The 25,008-nt window shown below is 39.3% G+C and overlaps 1 protein-coding gene across 7 annotated transcripts in view; it reads right to left on the reverse strand.

Moving 5' to 3' along the window:
- Window positions 1-25,008, reverse strand: part of LOC137293901 (probable tubulin polyglutamylase ttll-15) — a 98,427-nt gene that overhangs the window by 11,594 nt on the left and 61,825 nt on the right. For 2 of the 7 annotated variants that reach the window (XM_067824711.1, XM_067824708.1), the window contains exons 2-11: window positions 12,660-12,887; window positions 10,861-11,016; window positions 10,409-10,528; window positions 9,544-9,619; window positions 6,813-6,882; window positions 5,059-5,142; window positions 4,385-4,469; window positions 4,047-4,125; window positions 3,182-3,290; window positions 2,598-2,664 (exon numbers count right to left, since the gene is read on the reverse strand). In XM_067824711.1, coding sequence (XP_067680812.1) covers window positions 2,598-2,664; window positions 3,182-3,290; window positions 4,047-4,125; window positions 4,385-4,469; window positions 5,059-5,142; window positions 6,813-6,882; window positions 9,544-9,619; window positions 10,409-10,528; window positions 10,861-11,016; window positions 12,660-12,884 — 1,071 coding nt within the window. In that variant the 5' untranslated portion in view covers window positions 12,885-12,887. Of the gene's footprint in view, window positions 1-2,597; window positions 2,665-3,181; window positions 3,291-4,046; window positions 4,126-4,384; window positions 4,470-5,058; window positions 5,143-6,812; window positions 6,883-9,543; window positions 9,620-10,408; window positions 10,529-10,860; window positions 11,017-12,659; window positions 12,888-15,602; window positions 15,668-20,143; window positions 20,318-20,385; window positions 20,481-25,008 lie in introns of those variants that run through there. The other 5 variants (XM_067824707.1, XM_067824704.1, XM_067824706.1 and 2 more) reach the window with 5 other exon arrangements.

Consider the following 25,008-nt stretch of genomic DNA (forward strand, 5'->3'; position numbering starts at 1 on the left):
CAGTAGCAGTGAAGACGTCCACCCACTTGACACGGTTGTACAGGAATGGCTGGGGGTGGAAGACTCCAGTCATTCCAAACCTGATCTTCAGTGCTTTTTCCTCCGCTGCCCCTAGGCGATCTTCCTGATGTGAATGAAGAAGACAATTTCTCCCCTCTATCGTTGAATTTCTTGTCCCTGGCTCTTTGAACCCTGGAAAATTTGGACTTGCTTGTGTAACGTTGATTTGTCTGTTTAAGGACAGAAGTCAAGTGTTGATGGATTTTATCATCATAACTTCCCTTGAATCTTGAATCTACCCTTTCAATCCTTCCGTCGAATACCATAGGTCCAGATTATGGGGCTTGATACAAGGGCTTTGTGAAGTTCTCACTCCATGAGGTGGCAGACAGGAGCCCCTGCCTACGAAGTAGATTAATTCCCGCAATGGTAGAAGCTAGATGTTCAGACATAAACTGCTGATCCTTCCTCTGTGTAACGAGTGCCGACAGGATCATCCTCTCTTCCTCATTTACTGGATTGCTAAACTTAGCGATGAGAGTCTCGTTGATGGCTCTAGATTAAGCTAATCCAAAAAAAGTTCGGTTCGTAGTAGTGTCCAGTTGCGCCAGTCTTCTTTCGTCATCCACCTTGTAAAATCTACTACGAACTGGGTTGATGAGTTTATAGCCTTCGTCGACCTCAGGCGCTCTGATGAATGGTTCCATATTATGAAGAGTGACACGATGTGCATTAAAAGGCAGCACATGTTGCTGTTGAAACTTGGTTGCTGTTTTGAACACTGTAGACAAAGTCTCAGGTATCGTAGATACAGGAGGTATCGGCGGAAATCTTAATGTATCAATGTCGTCATTCTTCATCTTGGATGTGTTGAGTTCATTGGTATCCTTTGTTGGGGAAGCCAGGTTTAAACATCTGTGATCCATGATGTGATTTCTGAATCTGAAAATAAGACTTCCTCCGGTGATAATTCATGCTGATGTCTAACTACATGTCTAACTTCATTATTCCTAGAGAAAGACGAATTCATAGATTGCTGACGATCCCGACTGTCTGAGTCTAAGTCCGAAGGGGAGGATGACTGAAAACGACATCTTCTATGAATAGGGGAGATTGAAGGAGACCTTCTCTGCTGACGAGTCCATCCACGAGTGCACTCATGCGAGCGTGTGATGTCACTCACCCGAGTATTGCTACTCGTGTGAGTGCACTCACTCGGCGTGGGTATATCCTACTTTTTGCTGCGATCTGATGATCGGGACCTGGATCTTCTGGAGTGCATGCATGCACCTCCTCTTCATCGTTAGACATGAGTGCAGGTCTAGATGAATGCTCTCGCTGATTCACAGTCAACATCGTTTACGAGTTTAGTCGTCTTTCTTCTTCCAAACTTCGTTCCATGAGGTTCATCATCTGCGTTGTAAATTGTTGCATGAAGACTCCTGCGTTGAATGCATACGGTGCGTGCATTGACGACTGTGTTGAAGAGTTGTCTATGATGCCCGTGAATGCAGTTGACATCTGCGATGTCTGTTGTACATGAGATGTGTCCTGAGGTGTTGAAGATGCCGCCCGTGTCGATCGAGTTACCGATGTCCGATGCATGGTGTCTTCACTCCATATCATTAATGGAGACTCACCAAAATATTGACATTCTTCTAAGGGGACTATCTCCTTCCCGAATGAGTTCTTTATCAGCGAGGGATGATTCTGCGATGATCTTGCAGATGACGAGTTCGACTTCTTCATTTTCTTAGTCTGAGATGGTACTGTCTAAACTAATGATCTCTTCTGAGTCTTGGGAGGGAACTTGCCCGACACTGGACACAACCTTGGAGATATGGCTGGCTTCTCGCTGGAATGAATCTCAGCATCAACAATCAAATGGTTACCCGACTTTATTTCACTAGATTTAGACATGGCTAATGGGAGTTGACGTTGCTTGTCTCTAGCACGTCTGATATAATAGAAATAATATTAGATAATATAGATATAACAAAAATTCTGCTTGAGACAATTTAATGCAAAATACACAAGTATGAGCAGAACATAAAGGTTTACACGTCGGGCAAAGTATGTGCGGGTCAACCGCGGACAGACGTAATCTGCACTGAAAACACGATTTCATCAACTGAGACTAAGTCTCAGTTGACGAAATACGTGTTAGAAATAGACACAATAATTACAAAATTGTATAATAATAACAAATATATACAAGCCAAAAAACGTATACAGCACAAATTTAGTTGTAAAAAACGAAAGAATGAAAGACTTATCACCATGTATGGGACCCCAGGTGCCTCCAGCCGGCCTTGTCGGGCGACAGGGAGAGAGTGAAGTATCATGGCGGACAACTGACCATGTGGAGGGAAAAGGGAGGTAATACTTGGGTGAGTGTGATTTTATGTCCGCTTCTTTTAGAAGGGAACTTCAAGGGATTTCAGGTGTTCCACTACCTTCGCCAGGAAGAGGAGAGAAAGCAATCAAGCATGAGTCAGGATAAGGAAAAGAAAAGTCAGGAAAAATTTGACAATGGCACCTTGTTAAAAATTAAGAAAATCTTGGGGACAGGTCAACCATCACACTACATTGCTTACCTCCATCAAATACACGTTTAAGTCTTCATCCAGAACAAAGTCAAATCTCACCATCTCAAAAAAGTTTCTGCAAGAAAATTCCTTGCATGAAAATGTTGCTTAAAAGATGTAAAGAAAATATTCCAACGCAGCAAACCACTGGAACAAAACACTGTTGGCATCACACTGGAACAGTGTAAATACTTCCTTAAGATTCCATGCACTTTTTTTTAAAAAACATGATATGGATGTGATACAATATAAATCAGTTGTTACAGTACTTATATTTCATAATTGAATATTCCTTTCCTTTCTGCAGGTTATTCACAAACCAGAATCCTTTGCCTTTAAATTTCAGGGAGTAAAAACACCTAATGTCATATCGAGACATGACATGACATGACATGACGTGACCGATTCTGATTTTAACAGCCAATACAGTGACAGACAATCAACTAGGTATAAGACGCTGAAATCAGTATCAGATGAACAATCCAGTAAGGTTATAATTCTACCTAGATTCACAATAGAAACTGAATGTATGATATTGTGACTTGGTAGTGAAATCAAGTGGAAAAGGCCTAACAGTGAAGCTGCCACCACACCTGGTACTCTTGTACTTGTTACTGGCCTCAACAAGCTTGGCTTCCTTGTCCTTATATACTGTCAGTATGGCAGATCGGATATCGTCCCACACCTTCTTGTAGTTCAGTCCTGAAACAATAGGACATTATCAATTGTATAGACAGGCATAATAAACTCATCAAAGAAACAAAAAAACTTATCATCAACTTTTCAAACAAACACCTTATTTTACTTCATTGTGGATAGCTATATGATAGTTTGAGTGATACACATAAGGAGTAACATGACACTTTCAGTAGGCATCAGACCCGTTAAGGTCTGGGGTGGATTAGGCCTTCAGCAACCCATGTTTGCCGTAAAAGGCGACTCTGCTTGTCGTAAGAGGCTAATAACATGATCAGGTGGTCAGGCTCCCTGACTTAGTCGACACATGTCATCGGTTCCCAATTAAACAGATCAATGCTCATGCTGTTGATCACTGGATTGTGTGGTCCAGGCTCGATTATTAGAGACAGCCACCATATAGCTGGAATACTGCTGTGTGTGGCATAAAACTAAACTCGCTCACTCAGTAGGCATCAGGTGGTTATAACATAACACTTTCAGTAGGCATCAGGTGGTTGTTACATGACACCTTCAGTAAGCATCAGGTGGTTGTAACACGACATCTTCAGTAGGCACCGGGTTTTGTTAACACAACACCTTCAGTAGGCATCGGGTGGTAGTAACATGACACCTTCAGTAGGCATCAGGTGCTTGTAGTATGACACCTTCAGTAGGCATCAGGTGGTTGTAAAATGACACCTTCAGCAGGCAGTAGGTGGTTGTAACAAGACACCTTCAGTAGGCAGCAGGTGATTGCACCAGGTGGATGACGGAACTCACCTTTCTTCTGTAGGTAGGCATTAAAGGTGTTGATGAATGAGTAGTTCATATCCTCATACATCTTCTTCAGGGATGGCAGCTGAAACAAACATACATTCAAACATTTCATCGAAACACTTTGCATTTACTCCATTGCTATCCTTCTACGGCTGCATGAAAGAGTCATTGAAAGTTTCTTTGGCATATATATTTTCATCTTATATACACGATGAAGAATGTAGGACTTATTCAACTGCGAAAGACCCCTTAGTTAAACATATTTCTGTGAGACAGAACAGCTCCTGCTCTACAAGCTCTTTGACACAGTTACTAGAATGAAATCAGCAGGCTATCTGTACCTTCCACATGGGAGTGTAGTCATCCTTCACCACATACTTCTCCAGGACGTGATAGTCAAAGGGGTAGTAGTCCTTCACACAGAACCTGCACACAGACAGACAGACAGACAGAAACACCAATCAATCCTTGCAGTTAGGTCAAAATATATGCCTGTTGCTCACAGGTATCTAACATGGTATAAGATTTTTGAAAACAAATATATACTGATTCTGTTTGAAATTGTTACACTGAGGCCAAATTCTAAATTAAATAATGAAACAAATACCTTTCCTACATATATGTACATTTTGTTCTCTTCATTACAGCCTTGCAGTGTCCAAACAGTATTAATGAAAAAAACATTTCCTGAATGATTGATCACAATGTATTTAAGAGACTGTAATCAACCAAAAATTGCCACAGATAGAGATGTTCATTAGAATACAATTTAACTGATGCTCATTTTCTCATTTGTGCTCTGATTGTTTGAATCTAGAAACTGAAATACCCTTTATGATAAGGATATAAATATAATAAGAACACCTTCTGTAGCAGAAAATGACCTGTATATCTATATTCTTTTTTGTAAACTACCGCTAAAAAGTACTTCTCTTTGACTCCTTGATAAGACCAGAATCAGCATATTCTGAAGTGCTCCTAAAATTTCCACATCTGTGATGACTGGGACACTCACCTGAAGAGAGCATCCCCCTCCACGATGTACAGCCGCAAGGGGTCAATGGAGGTGAGGATGGTGTATACACCAATATCAAACTTCCTGGAACACAGAAGGACATTTACCTCACAATACACAACTCCCTTGATGTATTCAAGCCTGGATATTTTTTGTACAATATATATCATAAGGATAGAATTTCTTTTTAAATGTATTGATATTGAGACTTTCAGAGTGAGTGAGTGATATTCCTGCTGTATGACGGTGGTCTGTAAATAATCACGTCTGGACCACACAATCCAGTGATCAACAGCATGAACATGATCTGCACAATCGGTAAGTGTCAAGCAAGTCAGTGGGACAGACCACCCATTCATGTTAGTTGCCTCTGAGAACAATCACAGGTTACTGAAGATCATTTCTATCCCCAACTTTCCCATGCTTTTCTGAACAAAGCCTGCTTACAGAGAGATTAAGGAAGAAACTTTTCAACCATTTTTGTGCGAGGTTAATGTCATTTAATGCTTGAAATAATATCAACTGGAAGTCTGATCCCTTCCAAATCAGTGAAATTGATGAAACAATTTCTGATTTCTCAATATTCAGGTTATTTTGTGAATCAAGGCATCCATTTGGCTCCATTTTCCACATGCTTGCTTTGGAAGTAAGTGAATAACCTTGACAGACCTGTGAATATATCACTGAGGTAGTCCTGTCTTGTCACATTATGGCAATGCATGACTGATGGACACCATGTACTGATTCAACGAGTGACTGTTGGTGCATGAAGTCGAATGTGGAGATGAAAATGATACTTGTCTCAAAATGTTCAACTTCTTTGATCTGTAGCTTCTTATACACATATCAATGATATAGGTGATTTATGCTTATCACTGCTTTGAACAGTATTCAAGTCACAGTGTGCCAGCTTAACACACCAGGAAAACATGAAGTGATACAGATCTCAGACATAAGTACTCTAAAAAACTCTCAAGCTCAGGTATGGTGCTGACAAACCTTGAAAAATTACCAAAATTCAAACCCAGATTAAAGCATGTCTGTGCCTAAGGGACCTAAACTGTAGAGTACAACCATAGATGACAGCTACCCATACCCTCTACAAACCAACACACCAGTAACTCATCAGTTTAGAATGGGGTGCATATGTCATTGATATACTCAGAAGCATCACAAGCTTAACCTCACAGTACCTACTCAAACAAACCAAATCATTTTAAACTCTGCATATCCTCACTCAGACCACCTGTCCTTACTATCTATCACCAAACAAAATCCTGAAATTGATAGCATAATACATTAAGAATACACCTGAATAAACACATCATGCGAACACAGACAAACTGCTTGACAGCAACAAGCTCCAGTTAGACAGGTCACATGAAACATGAACTGAGTGAGTGAGTTTAGTTTTACACTGCTTTTTGCAATATTCCAGCTTGAAATGGGCTTCCTACATTGTACCCATGTGGGGCTCGAACCCTGTTTTTTGGTGTGATGAGCAAATGCCTTATCCTCAAGGGTACCCCACTGCCCCAAATAACTTGAAGTCCTAATGTATCATGACATACACAAATTAAGAAACAGTCTTAATAAGTATAAGACAACACTAATATGTTAACATAAAAGAAAAATGATTACAACAAAACATCTTGTAGACAACTGATCAAATGTCTTTTTGTAGAATGGTCGACAACTGATTGATGTCAAAATACCACGCATGTACAAACAGTATTTGGTTTTTGAGTCCTCACCTTCCATCAACAAGGAACGGCTTGGCCACATACTCTTGCACAAATGTACCCTCCTGTGTCAAGTCAAGGTCTACAGGAGAAGAAAGGAGAAAGTCCAGACACCAGGGGAGATAATCACCAGGGGGAGATAATCACCATCATACTTGGCTCACAACAAACTAATGACTTGCCTCTGATTCTCCATCCAAAGTGAGAATAAAGGAATGTATCTTTTAAACTGATGCAAACTGAAGAGAGCATTTTACACTTCTTCTGCAGCAAAACCATGTTGCTTTAGTATTTATGAATATTATATGTTTGAATCACAACATATAGCAGCCTGTTCATGTTGACTGTATTAAGAAAACACCCCTTGATATCTCTTACAGCAATGAAAACTGGAACTACAAGATTCTGAATAGCAAAAAGTCAATTTGTTGTGAGTCAAGCAAAGTCAACACCCAGCACATTTACCATGGAAACAAAAGCATATTCATTATCAGGTCAGGGGCTTTGCCTTCATTACAGATAAATCTTATGTGACACTTTATATAATTCTAATTGATAACAGACAAAATATATGTTTCTAACTTCTCAGCATTACATTTCTAAAATTGGAGACAAGGCTCTTTTCTCAATAAGGTCTTGGGGTAAACATTTATCTTATACATATATATATCAAACTCAATATAATCTTTTCACACACAGTCAAGCCAAGCATACTTTTAGAATTGTATTCACAAACAAATACGAATCATGAACAATTTCAGTTTGGATTTAACTACAATAGTTTTTGTACAGGTTGGAATACATGGTACAATAGAATATGAACTGAAAAATGAGAGACTCTCACAGGCATTGAACATAAGAACTGAAATGAACTGCAACCTCATCAGATTTTGAAACATGCCATAGTACAGTGGATAAGTCCTCAAACACTCAAGGTTTGGGTTTAAACGTTTGAAGATCCATTGGGTCATAACTGTTCATTCTTTTCATACATTTGAAGATTACTCTTAGACAATTTTGGACAAGAGACAGTATGTAAATGAATATTTTACTCCCTGAAACATTCAAAATACTTAAATACAAAAAAGTAAAAACAATGAATATTTAAGCAAAACAAATTCCCAAAATTTAGAGAACCAGTGGTTTTTGTTTGTAACATAAACGGTCCTTCACATGGAAAAGGAAGAAATTATTGTAGTAACAAGTCTTTGGACCCAAAATAAGTTGGAGCTACTGAAAGTTTTAAAGCCTGAGAAACAACTATGGAGTAGTGCAAAAAGTAATCCGCAAAATAGCCGCCATGGTATCAGGTCAGTTTTCTGTATGTTGTGATCTCCATTCTTGCACTGGTAATTTTCAAATAAAATATCATATAAAGGTAGGTATACTTACTTAATATAGTATAAGGTGTCCTTTGAGATGAATTACATTCATCAAACATCTTTGAATAGAGTTGAGTAGATTAATCATATATTTAAGTCGGAAAGCCTCCCAACTTCACTGAATTTCCATGAACAGTTCAATGTTCGACTTGATCAAATGAACTCAAGACTGAACCTTTCTTTAGATATATAACCAAACATTTTCGATTACATAAATGTCAGGTGATTGACCTGGCCAACTCATGCATCTGACTTGATTATTATTTTTTGTATTTATTCAAGACCCGATCATGATGCATGATGCATTATGATCTTGGAATAAATACCCATCATTTTAGAAATGTCTTGCAATAACCGTCCACAGATTACTTCCCATTGTGTCTTGGTACTCTTGGTACTCGTATGACCATCTAAGGCCATTAGTGTCCCCATCCCGTTCCAGTACATTCACCCCCATATCATACATAACGTGATATTTTCTGTTGGGTTTTTGGACACACTAAATCGGGTACCTCGCCGGTCTACCTCCACACATATACACGCTTATCCCTTCCAATAACAACTTGACTTTCACAAGAAATATAACTTTTTTCCACTGTTTATTCACTGTCTAATTCTCTTTTCACGACCCCACAAAATTCGCTTTTACGACTGATTTCTCTAACCACAACTTTCTTTTTTGAAACCTGATGTTTTATGATGTGAATGTAATTTATACTGATTTGTTCGTTTGCTGGTAGGAGCTTGCCTGTTTTCATTGAATTCTTAAGATACTTCACCCAAAGTGTCCTGCATATTCATTTTCACAAGTAAACACATGGTAATCCGGATCACTCATGTTTTTTGCCCTTCAACTTCATGGTTTGCTGTTCTTCAAACTCTTCGTTAAACATTTCTTAATTACATCGTTTATTGTACTGAAATATTCTACTGACTTTTCTGATAGAACTGCCGCCCTGATATAACCTTACAGATGTATTCTTTACACCGGGTGACAATTTGGCACTTTTTCGACCCATGTCGTCTGCATCTGGTAAACCTGAATTATGCAAAGCAGATGAAAACTTAACTCATGTGACTATCATGTCACATCCTAATCTATTTATATGCATGTGTAAGGTAGAAGCTGAGATATTGTCATCCTAATCTATTTATATGCATGTGTAAGGTAGAAGCTGAGATATTGTCATCCTAATCTATTTATATGCATGTGTAAGGTAGAAGCTGAGATATTGTCATCCAAATATCAGTGTCATAAAGACTGAATTTGTCTATTTGCCAAATACTTTTTGCACTACTCTGCAGAAAACCAGTTGTTAGGGACCAAACATCTCCCAATGCAGATAGCAAACTGGTCCTACCTTTAATGTCCTTAATCTCGATACCACGGTGGTTGTTGCTCTTCTGAACCCACTTGGTGCCTGGGTGGTCCTTGGCCTGGTGACGAACAACACACAGGATCAGGAGAAATAGGGCTTCACCTCATCGCCAGACTACTAGTCTCATCTAGCGACAGGGGTGTGTGAAACAAAAACAGATGTGTCTGTCTGGGAGTCAGATGTGTGATGGGGTTGCACATTCTATCGGAGATTATCCCTTACACTGCAGTGACTATGTGTGCATGTGTTCATGTGAACGTGTATGCATGAAAGAAAAACACTGCCATATATGTGTTTGTGTCAGTGGAGAAATGTGGCACAGGCATTAAAGATTACTTCATTGTGTAGAATGTGTATGTCTGTGCAGCTGTTTGTATTCATATAGTCGAAACTGAAAATTGACACCCACTGTTGCATCATACTGTAGCATGGAAATATTGACATGCTATACTGTCTAGTCTACACTTGACTCTGCAATCAATAGGTATTACCGTCTCCATTGCTTAACATTACCACAGAAATAGTGAATGCCACAATCATTGTTCATTCTTGTGAGACAACACTGAACATTGTGTTCTAGTTATTGCACACAGGACAAACCTCACCATCTTTATCAAGACATTCTTCTACGAATGGTAATTCAGATGCTTAGTTTTCAGATGACAGAACACTTAAAAGTCAAACAGGAAATGGTTGTTCCTGTCCCTGCCTTCAAACAAAGGCCAAGGTCATCATCGTCAGAATGAGGAAAAATAGTCTTTATCTACACACAATGTGTAATGCTGATGTTGACATTAACACGGAATGTTGTTCAAAGTTTGAGCCTTTGCTGGCTTTAATCACTTACATACGCCCGGAACTTGTCTTTATCGTAGGGCACTTTAAATGCGCGTGGGATGAACTGCATCTTGGTGGAGGCAAGACTGGCCTTGTTTGTGATGTACCCGGACCCGGGGAAGTGATTCACCTGGAGGGCACAGATACACAGAGCTACAGAAGAATCAGAATCTGTTGCTACAGTGCTACACCCCAGCTACATTATAGCTACAGGTTAACCATCGGCCACTTTATGAGTGCGTGTTAGAGACAAATGAATGGCTGTTACAAGAATATTCATTCTTTCCTAAGATAAGTACATATGTTCAGTTTGTTACTCTATTTACTAATGTCTCTGACCAGATAGAAGGGAGCAAGAGTGTCCAAAGTGAATAACACAGAGCAGAATTACTGACATCATTAATCTTTGCGAGATTTACATAAAAACATACAGATACATTTTTTGGAAGTTGCAAAACTTACCCGCTGATGCGGTTTCAGGTTGGACAAGGATTTGGCGAATGCAATAAACGGGTAATCATGTGACCAAAGAACATCCCAGTCAGACTCCTGACTTCCTGTCACATACCCGACTCTCTCAAACACATTAAATACATGCTTCAGGTAGCCTGTCTCAATCTGAAACACAGAACATCTGTGGCTCAAATATACTGTATACTCCTGAACTACACCATTTCCTGCTGATTTTCAGGCAGTTGCAGAGGTAAAAAGTTGAACTTATCAAAGAGGCAAATAAAGGAGAATTTTGCAGAACATGCCATGAAACAAGATAAACAACCCTTTGAAACCAGACATTTATCATGTTTATAAGCATGGTACTAAATAATAGAGCTTTGAACTCTGCACAATGGGGGACCAAATTTAGCTGCCCTGACCACAGGTTAACTTAGCTTGACTCAACCTCATCCCTCCCTCCTAGACCCCATGACTTCCACTGACTCACCCTCTTCCCCGCCTCCCAGACCACACGTTGACTTCCCCTGACTCACCCTCTTCCCCACCTCCCAGACCATGTGTTGACTTCCATTGACTTGCCCTCATCCTTGTCACCCAGACCACACGTTGACTTCCCCTGACTCACCCTCTTCCCCACCTCCCAGACCATGTGTTGACTTCCATTGACTTGCCCTCATCCTTGCCACCCAGACCACACGTTGACTTCCCCTGACTCACCCTCTTCCCCACCTCCCAGACCATGTGTTGACTTCCATTGACTTGCCCTCATCCTTGCCACCCAGACCACATGTTGACTTCTCCTGACTCACCCTCTTCCCTGTCACCCAGACCAAAGAGAGACTTCTCCTGACTCACCTTCTTTCATGCCACCCAGACCACTAACTGACTCCCCTGACTCACCCTCTCTTCCATGCCACCCAGACCACAGACGGACTTCCCCTAACTCACCCTCTTTCCTGCCACCCAGACCACAGACGGACTTTCCCTCACCCTCCCTCTTCCCTGACACCCAGACCACCGACTGACTTCCCATGATTCATCCTCATCTCTGTCATCCAGACCACATGCTGAGTTCTGACTCACCCTCATCCTTGCCACCCAGACCACTGTTTGACTTCCCCCGACTCACCCTCTTCACCAACACCCACTCCACAGGCTCACTTCCCCTGACTAACCCTCTTCCCCACCACCCAGAACATGTGTTGACTTCCATTGACTCACCCTCATCCATGCCACCCAGACTACATGTTGACTTCTCCTGACTCACCCTCTTTCCTGCCACACAGACCACAGACTGACTTCCCCTAACTCACCCTCTTCCCTGCCACCCAGCCCATCTGCTGACCTTCTTTGACTCACCTTCTTCCCTGCCACCCAGACCAAAGACTGACTTCTCCTGACTCACCTTCTTCCCTGCCACCCAGACCACTAACTGACTTCCCCTGACTCACTCTCTTCCATGCCACCCAGACCACAGACTGACTTCCCCTAACTCACCCTCATCCCTGTCACCCAGACCACATGCTGAGTTCTGACTCACCCTTTTTGCTGCCACCCAGACTACGGGCTGCTTGTACACCTCTTCCCTGCCACCCAGCCCATCTGCTGACCTTCTTTGACTCACCTTCTTCCCTGCCACCCAGACCAAAGACTGACTTCTCCTGACTCACCTTCTTCCCTGCCACCCAGACCACTAACTGATTTCCCCTGACTCACTCTCTTCCATGCCACCCAGACCACAGACTGACTTCCCCTAACTCACCCTCATCCCTGTCACCCAGACCACATGCTGAGTTCTGACTCACCCTTTTTGCTGCCACCCAGACTACGGGCTGCTTGTACACCGACTTCCCGTCACGCCCCTCTGGAACAATCAGCCCAGAGTGGAGTATACTGTGATCCTCCTTCATCTTGTGCAGCTCATAGATGTTGAGGACGGTGAGGATGATCCCGAGGAAGAGAATTACCCCGACAATATAGATAAGCTTGCTCGGGGTGCGGATACGATGACGATGGCCATAGTCGTCCATACCCTACAACAGAGAATGAAACCGAAAAAATAAGTATATGTGATTTAAGTCGACCTCAGCAACATTCAGCTTACATCATCATGTATCAACTCGGGGCCATGTAAACCCATGTTGTGCAGCACAACAAAATATACATAAAACATGATGACACAGAATCTGATCAAACACTGTAAGCATCTGTCATGTGTTGGCTTGTCTCTTGTGACAGTCATCTGGTACAGAACCCTTATTCTGCTCAAACAAACTGAATGCATGTCAAATTCATTGAACTGGTTTATCAGTTGTCAAAATATTTCCCTGTGCTTAAAAGCACTCAGATATCAGATCTGTTTATCTAAAAACACCTTTTGACGTACCAGAACTATTGCACAAATAAACTGGAAAAAATAATGTGACAGTTACATAATAAATGCACAGCATGATTTATAGAGTAAACATGGCTATTCACAAATCAAAAGGGTGTTATCAATCACAATCACAAGGAATAGGTCAACTCTTCATTACAACTGCCACAGGACAGCTTATAGACTTTTAAGTGAAGAATGTGATCAAGTGGATAATGTACCCATACTCGGTAAATGTCTTTTGACAGAGACAGTGAGTGAGTGAGTGAGTGAGTGAGTGAGTCTAGGAAGTGTTTAAATAGAGTTTCATCTTGTACAAACAGCACCTCTTACTTCTGTAATACATCATCAAAATCTGTAAATAGCAAAAGGCACCACTTCAAGGTCTACCTCACATATCGTTTTGCAGCAAGATATTAAGAAGTTTTTGAGCTCTGCTCTGGATATGAAGCCAATCCCTCCATTTTGAGACTAAAAAAGTCTGAATCGTTTCCATGACAACCCAGAAAATGATAAATCACAAAACCTGTAAATATCAAAAGGCATCACTTTAGGGTGTGCCACACGTATCTACCAAGTTTTGCTGACGGATATTAGGAAGTTTTTGAGTTGTGCTCCGGAAACGAAACACACCTCTCACGTTTGAGTCCAAAACGTTTGGATAAAGACCGAGAAAATAATAAACCACAAAAACATGTTAACAGCAAAAGGCACCACTTTAGGTTCTGACTGCTATATCTACCAAGTTTTGCATGAAAAGAAATGATGAGGCGTTGACTATATCCCCCCGCAATACATACCGGGGGCATAACAAAAAATATCATCCAAATTGAGCCAGACCAATATATAATTTCTGGCTAGAGCAATCTAAAATCTTAGTACAGTTGAGGGAGAGTTAAGTGAAAGAAGAGTCAGTATTGAGTAGAGCTTGTGAGTTTGGTTAATACTATGATATGAGTTCACTTGATATATTCAGTACAATGAAGGACAGAGACATTCATAGCTTGTACAAAATGTGTGATATCAAGAGTATTATGACATGCTTCTTGGATGTGATAGAGTGAGTTAGTCAATGAGTTAGATGGTTAGTGACTGAGAGTGAATGGGTTTATCACAACATATGCAGACACAAGTTAGTTTTAGACCATGAAAGAAATTTATTTTCTTATGTTAAGTTTATAGTTTTGACATGTTTAACTGCAGTAATAAATAAAACCTGATATTTCTTATGAATGACATTAAATAAGGAATAACATACACATACTTTCTCACATGCTTCCGATTGTATGCATGATAATCATCTAGCTGTGTGTTGTCTACTAAATTCTACAAGATATGCAGAGAGAGTCTGTTGTATTGATAAACACAAAACATATACATAATACATGATATATACTGCTCACAAGAAGTACAAGAACAACTGATTCCTTCATATCACTATGGTTAATTATCATGCAATACATAACTGTATCGGTACATCTGAGACTCCTGCCCATGATCAGAGGATTCTGACTTGCCTATACGGCACAACTTTGCACTATGGTTCCTTAGATGACTGTGACAGGTAGTGCATATGTGAACAAATGTGAGATAACATGAAAGGTTTCACAGTTGAAGTTTTAAAAAAGTCCACTGATCTTGCAACTATAATATGTTGGTTCCGTTTTCATCAAAGTTTGACCTAAGCTTGTACTCAGCTGAATCTCTGAAAACAAATTTAATTAATCATAATGAATCACACCAACCTCCCATCCCTATACACATCAATGCATGTGGGAAATTCTTGTGATTATTTTACCTGGGAATACAAAACTTTTACCCACAGACATAAGCTATTAGTTCTTATGGAAGGAGAAGAGGCATTTGAAGATTTTGAAAAACATTACAAGTTTATGTGGCGTGCAATTACAGCCATAATCAGGTATGTGCCACAGGTGTTGGAACATTTGGGGGTAAACAGGTCATGATAGGTGTTGTATCTAAGATTAGTGAGTTTTAGTATATAGCATAGTGGGGATCAACACAGGCTTCATCAGTTGCAAGGCTCACAACTTCATAAACACATCAGAAAAGTACTCCGACTTGGAATTAATTTCAAATTCCATCATAACTTTTAAGCTGATAATAAACACTTTACTTTAAAAAAAATTGTACTAAACACACTATAAAAGGAAAATTCTTGGTGGTGCTTTATTGTATTATAAATCAAATATGGACATATGAGAAAACCAAAATCATTTTGACAATTTCTTTTTCCTAAATTTGCCTTTTGAAGACACCGAGTTTGAATCCTATATGAATCCCTGGTGCATACTGACATCTGGATGTGAGTGTGTTATGTGCAGATATCCACTGACAGCTACTGTATACTCACAGGATACTTCATTCTGTGGTACTGATGGTCCATGTGCTCTTAGCATAGATTCTCAGATTTACTACCTGACAGTGTAAAAATGAAAAATAAATTAAACAAGCATTGTCAGTAAGGTGACATAATCCCCAGCCACAGCTTTATCAAATCAAACTTAAAAAGTAATGGTTGTGAAGGTTGTAGATTAAGATGAACTTAAATGATAACAAAAACATGACCAGTCAACCTCTCTTGATATTTTGCTTGGTAGTTGTTCAAATATTTTCAAGGCTCACTTTCACCTTGACATGAATGTCTTAGTGTGTGAAATGTGCAAAAATAGTAATAAAGTAATTGTTTAATGTAAAACATTCTTGAAAGTTTATGGAGAAAATTCAGTGAATGGTTCTTGAGAGATCTTGCTGACAGGCTTAGTTAACATGCTGACATCTTCAAAGTGTCGCCCTGACCTTGAAATTTTGTTAAGGTCACCAAAACAAACTGGGCCATGCGCCTTTCCTAGATTGGTGTTGAACATGAAGAAAATCCAGTGAATGGTTCTTGAGATATCTTGCTGACAAGGGTAAAACGTTAAAGTACCCTTGTGACCTGGAAGGTCAAGGTCACCAAACCTGACTGGGACCTATCTTATACTGTGATGAACCTAGGTACCAACTATGAAAAGAATCTAGTCAACATTTTTTAAGATATTCCAATTCGTATGTTTGGCAAAACATTCATCACATTCATTCACTAAATATTCATCACCTGTAAAAGAGCAGGGACTCCTTTCGTGAAGCAACCTTCACAACGGTTAACCTAACTCCCATTCTTTAACACTGCACTAAGGTTAACTTAGTCATACTGACATGAGACCACTCTAGTGTTTTGTGAAAGGACGCCTAGGCATTTAGGTTTCTACAATAAATTGACCTGTTCATCTCAAATACAACTTGAATTTCCTTGCAGCAAAGGGCCTTGCATGAGTAAGTAAGTAAGTAAGTATAATAGCCTTCTGAGCTACTATATTTTAGAATAAATCAAGAGCTCACTAGTTTGTATGAGGCTTGGGTGGTGAATGGATCTGGGGCAATTATCATTACTTCTCACATCCTGCACAGTCAGTGAGTTAAGTTTGATGTTGCTTTAAGCAATATTCCAGCAGTATCATGGCGGTAGACACCAAAACTAGGCTTCACACACTGTACCCACAAGAGGAATCAAACCCAGGTCTTGGCATGATGAGTCAATGCCTAAGAACTAGGCTACCACACTGCCCCTCACATCCAGTATAAACGAGGAGTATGTAAGGAGTCAACAATATAATAAATGGAAAATATACATAATGAGTAATACAACATAATATGTACCTATTTGCTCTAGTACCCATGAAAACAGCACATAATCAATTCAGGGTTTCAAACAAAATCAATTATTAGAATTTTATCTTACCTATTTCTCACCTTCTGAACAACCTTTGATCCAAGCAATAATGGCTGGATTAATGAAATAATGACACACCATAACATTTCTGTCCCTTGTCTGTTTCAGATAACAATCTCAAGGAATAAACACAAGAACTGAATGTTCATCTAGAAGACTGGATGCCAGCATGCTATATTGTGATTAAGTGCAGCATATTGACCTGTTACAACAATGACGATCAGGGCACAACACAAGGTTTACAGTATGGCTCTCCAGGCAATTCAATATTTAAGCAAATACATTTTCTGTGAACATACACAAATGAGGAATTTGGGTCAAGGAGAAAGTTGGCATGTTAATTGCCAGGATTATGGACAGACTTTTTAACACTAAATGAATTAACGGTGACCACCAAGTCATGGTTTTATCAAATTCAATTTTGCACATGTTTAAGTTTACCTCACTGCATGTTATTCATTAATTACTTTCTTTTAACACCATATCTCAATTTCCTGTATTTAATACAGGGCTGGTTACATGTTAACAACATTTTAAAATTTTCAGCCCTGTGGGCTTCCTGTCTTTTAGTAGGAGTTTCATACACTGTTAATAATGTTTTGAAAATTTTTATATTTTTATAAAGATTTTTGTCTCTCACCAGAGCTCGATTTAAGAGATGTTAACCTACTTGCACCAGGTGCAACATAAGATAAAGACCTCGTTGCACCAGCCAAATTCTAGTTGCAACATAGTGTGTTAAAACGTCAGAGGTTTTGGCGCACATAAACATATGCCCCTGATGTAGTACCCCTGAAACCACAGTAACACAGAGACACAGCTGATCCCTGCTTACAAAAGCTGTCATAGCCACAAAGTTTTGAAGCTAAAGCTATTCAAAATTTACAAGAATTATGAGGTGACATATTTATGCTTATAATGTTAGATTTATTGTTGATACATTTCTGAAAAATTGACTTGCACCTTGTTAGACTCATGGTTAGGTTGCATTTTGTAATGTTGGGTTGTGCCAGTGCAAGTAACAAAGCACAAGCCATGCTCACCATCCACTTTTTAATGGTACTGAACATTTTACTCTTTTCAATGTTTGTAATTACTATTTGTATGTACAAAAGTGAGATGTAAATATGGTGTTTCCAAAAATGATATTGCTGAAATATTGCTAAAAGTTGCGTAAAACATTACTCACTCACTATTTGAGCTAGTAAACATTCTGTGTTCATTTTTACAGATACTTGTGGTCAATATTATCAGTATCGTATCACACAAACTAACACCTGACTCTTACAAGCAAATGTTGTTGAGAATGAATTCCAACTTTGAATCCCAGTAGGAAAAGTGCCCAGAATAAAGGAATAAAGAATCACACAGTCAGGGCACAGTGACATGCACTGAACAAGGTCTAGGAGACTGACCAGCTGACTCCTCTTGCTGCCACAAATATAGTGCAAGTAAGAAGCGACTGAACCGAGTAGGTGGTGAAGCTTGATGACTTGATGTAAGAAGTGACTGAACTGAGTAGGTGGTGAAGCTTGATGACTTTGTTTGTGTCAGTGTGTCCTAATGTGTGCGGATCGATGCTCAGGATATAAAACACTGAGGTTGTCTTAAACATTTACAGGTTGTCATCAAACAGCTAGAATAATGCTGAGTGTGATGCTAAACAATTTAAAAAATGCAAAATTACATGCTTAAATTGTTTGTGTCAGTGATATTTAACAACCTTATAACCTATCATAAAACTCTACTACATGTTCTATGAACATGAAAAATACTCTATTCTGTCTTTTAGACGTTGTCATGTCATTTAGAAGTTGTCATGTATGACCAAGATCTGTTATGGATTAAACGTTGTGGTTGAAGAATTAAAAAGAAGTTTAATGTGATTGAAGAATTCAGAAGAAGTTTAATCTAGATATTGGTCATACTCTATTCTGGTTTCAAATAAAGGTTTCAAATTACAACCTCAGGCTGAGGTCATCTACATCTACAGTTTACAAAATAACGTACTACAGTTACTCAAGCATTCAAAATATTGGTGATATGGTTGATTCAAATAAATAAAACACCATATTTCGGCGTTTAGAGAGGTTGAAAGTTGGTGTCTACACATATCCAAAAGAGATGCCAGTACATCTTCAGGATCATAATGTGTCCATAATGAGTGTGGAATTTAGTTTATGTATGCCAAGGGTGTTAGAATAAAGCATATTGTGCTTAGTCTGGCAAGTGTCCAACACAGCAGTTATCTCTACCTCAACTGGCAACGTGTAGTTTGATGCCATGATCATTATGATATCGATGCATGGTAGAAATATACCAAACAAGGGCTACTATATTTTCTTGGGTATACTTTCGTTACAGGTTAATATAGCACTCAGCAATATTTCAGCTATATGATCTACAAATACATCTACAAATAATCAAGTCGGGACTACACAGTACAGTGATCAACAGCAAGAGCATAATTATAAGCAAGTGGGACATGATGACATGTGTCAACCAAGCTAGCAAAGTTACTATGAGTATCATCAGTCATAACACAGGATTAATCTCCTACTGTTTCCCTAAACTTAAAAATTGTGCTGAAAACCCTGACTACTGCTCACCATGAGAAAAATCGAAACATGAAAAATCAGACATGCAGCTGACTTATAGTAAAAAACAAATTACATTTGTATCCGGGTCTGTCCAACATGCACTGTAAGATAGAAAACTTTGCTAAAGTGCTAGAGATTGTGATAACATCCTACTACTGAATACGCTATGCTCAAAAATATTTTTATTGATCCATGTTTCGCAAGGAAAATGAATCTATTGTGTATTGACCCGTACATGCTTCGAGTCAATATTGTAGGTCAATAGCAACGAGTTTGTGTACTGCAGTGCTGCACATTCCTGCTGTCATGCTTGTTGTAGCATCCTGTTTCACACCTAGATTACAATGGTTTATAGATATTGAAGCTTTGTACCTTTGAGCTTAAAAACTCAGTACATATACCTTCATCCATAAACTCTGGAACAAAAAGTGAAAAAAAACCCAGGTGGAATCGTGTTGTTTTCAACACGTTCTTATTGAAGGCCATGAACGATATTTGACAGAATAGATCTACAACACTCACGGTTCTGTTTCTCTTCTGATGAAGCCGGCGTGTCTACCAGTACCAACGACTCAGTGACTGGGTAATGTACATTTTACAAGCCGGTAAACTCCCATATTGCGGAAGACACGTTAAGGTTGACACATGAAAAATAAAATGTGCCAAGTCACGATCGTGGTCACTGGTATTGTATGAATCTCAATGATGAATGGGCCAGGGTTGAGGGGTTGTTACATCAAGCGTGACAGTGCGTCGTCACTTACCTCGACAGAAACACCAACCTATTGCTGCTCTGTACTTGTGGTGCTGAGCGCTGATGGATTACAGTTTCACATTTTCTACAAAACATGACTTTACTCTGTGATAGTTTAACATGTCAATCTAAAACTGTCAAGGAACATTGCCTGTTTGCGGACATATTTGCGTTATCTCCCTTTGCTCGTATCGCTTTCACTTGAGGTTCGGCTGGGGTTGTATTAATTGGAAAGCAGTGATGGGGCCCAACAAGAGCGTTGCACGGGACATGAAATATTCGTTAAACATGCAGCATTAAAATCCAAAATGTTTTCTTTCATTATCAGAATAATGTATATTAGTTGACATATAACAATCGTGTTCGTATACTTGTGGATGTGCTAGGGCTGGGACGGGTACTCGGGTACTCGAATCCGGGTCGAGTACAGCTGAAATCGAGTTCTATTTTTAGGAATCAAGTACCTGTAACGCGAGAAAACGTATATATGGCCATAAGGCCTACAGTGCAACATGTGTAAAACAGTTAGATATAAAGACATATACATATAAGCGTCGCACTGAGAATGTAGATCTTATTACAACTGATAGGATTATTATATGTTCACAGTTTTCAGATCGAAGTACACACACACTTTTAAAAAAGACAGAAAGTCTCAGAGACTATTTTTATCGTTTGTTCTCATCGATGCAATAAACGCCCGAATAGGAAACATTAAACCATCTGTAGCTAATTGTTCAAAGAAAGTGAGGACATTGCTGATGTTTTCCCGACAATGAATGTCAGGCGACCTTATCTCGGCTGTTCGGACATGTTGACGATCAGCTGACAAGGGTTTCACCCTTTCAATGCATTAGTATTCACGTGATCAGGTCAAACTGACCAGCCTGTGAGGACTGTAATTGATCTGCACATGAACAGTGTGTAGTAAAGTTACAATGAAAAAGGTACGAAAAGGTCCGTGTTTTAACAAGGAATGTAAGTGATGGTGTTACGCTTTATATTGGTTAAACAGACATAAATAAATAGCTAGAGATCAGATGTAATGTATTTTTGCTGCCCTTTCAAATTTCAATGATTATCTCTGTCAAATTGTGATTGAATATTCAGAAAGTTGGCAGAACACGCTCTATTCTTTACATTTCTGGGCACTCGATTCCGATTCGGGTAGGTACATGTGGGAACTGATTCCATTTTTTCCTACCCGTCCCTGCCCTATTGTGTACTGAATTGTGTCCATTTCCGGTTAGAAATGTACATTTAATACTTTTCAACGAAGCCTCTTATATTTGTAACTTTATCAGCTTGTGTTGATATATTTGATATCAGAAGACACGAGGAAAAAAACAACGTTCAGTGTATATCTCTGAACACGTTATTGCAATTAGAATTTGAGTAAATCCATGTCACAGCACTGTGACGTCATAACATTGTGATGTCAATAGTTTTTGACGTCATAGCATTGTGATCTCATGTAGCTGATGATGTCAAAGCATTGTGATCTCATGTAATTGATTAAGTGTACAAAATCTGCTGTCAAACCCATCTACTACATGCGATTTGATCTTACACAAGCAATATCTTCAGTGAAACACAAGTGTTTTGGTGTTAAATACATTTGTTTTATGGATTTAAACAAACTCCACTATTTCTTGAAACGTCCACCCCTATACTGGTAGTGACGCCACCGTGTTGACACTACCAGTCCGTCCGTATGTTTAGCCTTTAAGTAGACAATGTTATTTCGCCACACATAAATGTACAACTCCTAATTATATTTGACAAACCAATGATAAATATTATGACCGCCGATTCCCCGCCTTGGGGTACCAAACCATCCAGATATTGGAAGCGCTATGGACTAAGATAGTCATAACTGCCATACATTAGCATTAAGCTACGACTATCTTAGCGCCAAGAGGGCTTCGAAAATCTAGGCCTAAAGCCTTAGAACACCTACATTTCTGCACTGCCCAAAGAAATGAGAATGACATCCGACTGCATACTGACACACTGACCATGGAAAATACTGTTCATAGCGTTAGGCTTTGAATTTGGCGCATTATTATGTACACCATCATTTAACAGGGAACAGGAGAGAAACCAAATTCACCCAATAATGTAAATATACATCAGCACAAGCATGACTGAAAAACATCGGTGACAGGAGACACGACAGAGCAGGCAGACACAATCCCACCCTTGTCAATAGATCATTGCTTATAGGTAGGTCGTGTTATTTGCAGAGAGAAACGGAAACAATGAGTATTGTGTACACACAGTGGAAGGAGAACAGATCTGCCCTGCTTCATCATGGCACCAACATGGCACATGAAGAAAGCACGTCGATGGATGTTTCACTGCAAAATCACTATAACGTTTGCATCCTTAAAGGTTACATTAGCGATCTGTCAGTTTTAGAGGCGGATGCATGAGAGGAAAGTCGGATAAAATATCTGTAACAGAATCTTTGATCTTGATCAAAATATGCTTACATTGCCCAGAAAGAGAAATTTCATGTAAAAATCCCACTGTTGCTCCCGGAACGAAGCCAGTTTGAGGATGAGGTAAACGAGGGTGTCTCTAGTTCCAAATATTGACAGCACCAATACGTAGATTGCTGTCTGAATGTTCCTACATCACGTGATAGATCAATCTTACCTCCGCACCTGTAAGGTCTTTGTCCGGCAATACCCAGAGGGGGTTTGCCTGCACTTTCACACAAAGTAAATTATTGCCTGTAGGTAGCTAGTGTCATTTCCAGTCAGGAAAACAATGCATGTTGTCAGAAGGTTGCTGCTGACAACGCCTCGAACGAAAAAAAGGAATGGCAGCTGCATTAATATTGATCACGTGCATATTCAATATACGGGCTTCGATACAGGTTGGTGTTACGGGGCACGAAATACCGATAGGTAGTACTTCACACATCCGGTCGATGTTTCATTTATATGGAGCACTTTTCAGTTTTTAGATCCCTGTTTTGGTTATCAGCGTTAATACAAAACAAATGCACAATATGAAATATATCAATATAGTAATTTTGATTTTATAACTGACTCAGTGTGCCAGCAAGAAAAAGCTCGAGTTCTTTCTAATGATCAAATTGCGTCTGTCATGTAAATGCATACATCATGATGGGTGCGTATAGTTTTACGCCGCTTTCAGCAATATGTTACGGAGGGGGACATCAGAAATACCCTTCACATATTGTACCTATGTCTGGAATCGAACCCGGGTCTTTGGCATGAACGCTTTAACTACTAGGCTACCCCACCGCCCACAACTTTTTCAATGAGACACAAAGCTCTCTTGTAGATTTAACCACGCTAATGAGGACAGTAACTGTCATTTTAACAAAAATAACTGTTGGCCTCTGAACGCCTCCATTTCGGTTCACCATCAATAGAATGAAATGATATTTTAATCTTTAAGATACTAGTTGTTGAATATTTAGATTTTCGTTCGTTTAACTCCACAATACAGATACAAACACAGTAAAAGCGTGATTTTATATCAAACAGTTAGGATTTGTCTCCTGAAATAACAGTAAAGTACTCATTGTGTAATGCAAGTAATATTGCAATAACATCCCAATAGTGTATCTAACCATTTGAAATAGCAGCCTAATTGACTTACTGCAATAGCATCCCGATAGTATATCTGACCATTTTCAAACAGCATACTCATAACCGCATTGCAATGGCCCATATTGGTGTATCTGACCATTTTCAAATAGCATCCCAATAACCGTACTGCACTTATATCTCATTTGAGTCTAGTTACTATACTGCAACAGCATCGTAACTTCGCAAGATAGAAGTTGTCTATCCATACAAGTCTTTATCCTCATAATACAAGGTGCTAAAAAGCCACTTGAAGCATCGTAATAGTCCTTTCAACAACTGACACTGCAGTATTGATCCAGTGATAATATATGCTCAATATTCATCTCTGCAAATAATACAGTTAGCTGAATACAGATGTTACTCGCTGCAATATGAATTATTTCATGTCATAATGTAATTCGTCGAAAGAAGTAAGAGAAAAAAACAAAGCTATTCATTCAGAATCACACCAACATCCACAAATGCTAATTTCTCATTGACATATACAGCTAGAGTGTAAAATAGTGGAATTTACAGAGGATTGTGTGAACAGGTCCTACCTTGTTGAAGAAAATGTGGAGCAAACACTGAGCTTTGCAAAGTCACTTAATTGAGCCGAATTTCTGATTTTGTTTCCATGGTAACTAATTAATCGATGACAAGCATGTATATCTGAGGGAGTGTGTTCCATTGAGATCAATGGTTTTTCGCAAAACCAGGCTTGATTAAAATAATTATATATAGGCAGTAGACACGCAGGATCGGGAACCTGTAATAAGCAATGGACAACGAAGCCATTCATCTTGTTGGGGCAACCTTTGATTCAACCTGGCTTCCGTCAGATCTGCATTGGAACAAAGGCTGATTAAACTGACACTCGACACGGAACTGAACTAATTGGCATTGTGTAAGCGGGGCACGGGAATGAGGTTATTTGTTTGTTGTTGTTTTAAATGAAAATAACAAAATGACAGTGACTTGTTTTGATAAAGCTGAGAAGTGGATACTGAATCTTCGTCTATATT

The sequence above is a fragment of the Haliotis asinina genome, chromosome 8 (assembly GCF_037392515.1).
Source record: "Haliotis asinina isolate JCU_RB_2024 chromosome 8, JCU_Hal_asi_v2, whole genome shotgun sequence".
NCBI lineage: Eukaryota > Metazoa > Mollusca > Gastropoda > Lepetellida > Haliotidae > Haliotis > Haliotis asinina.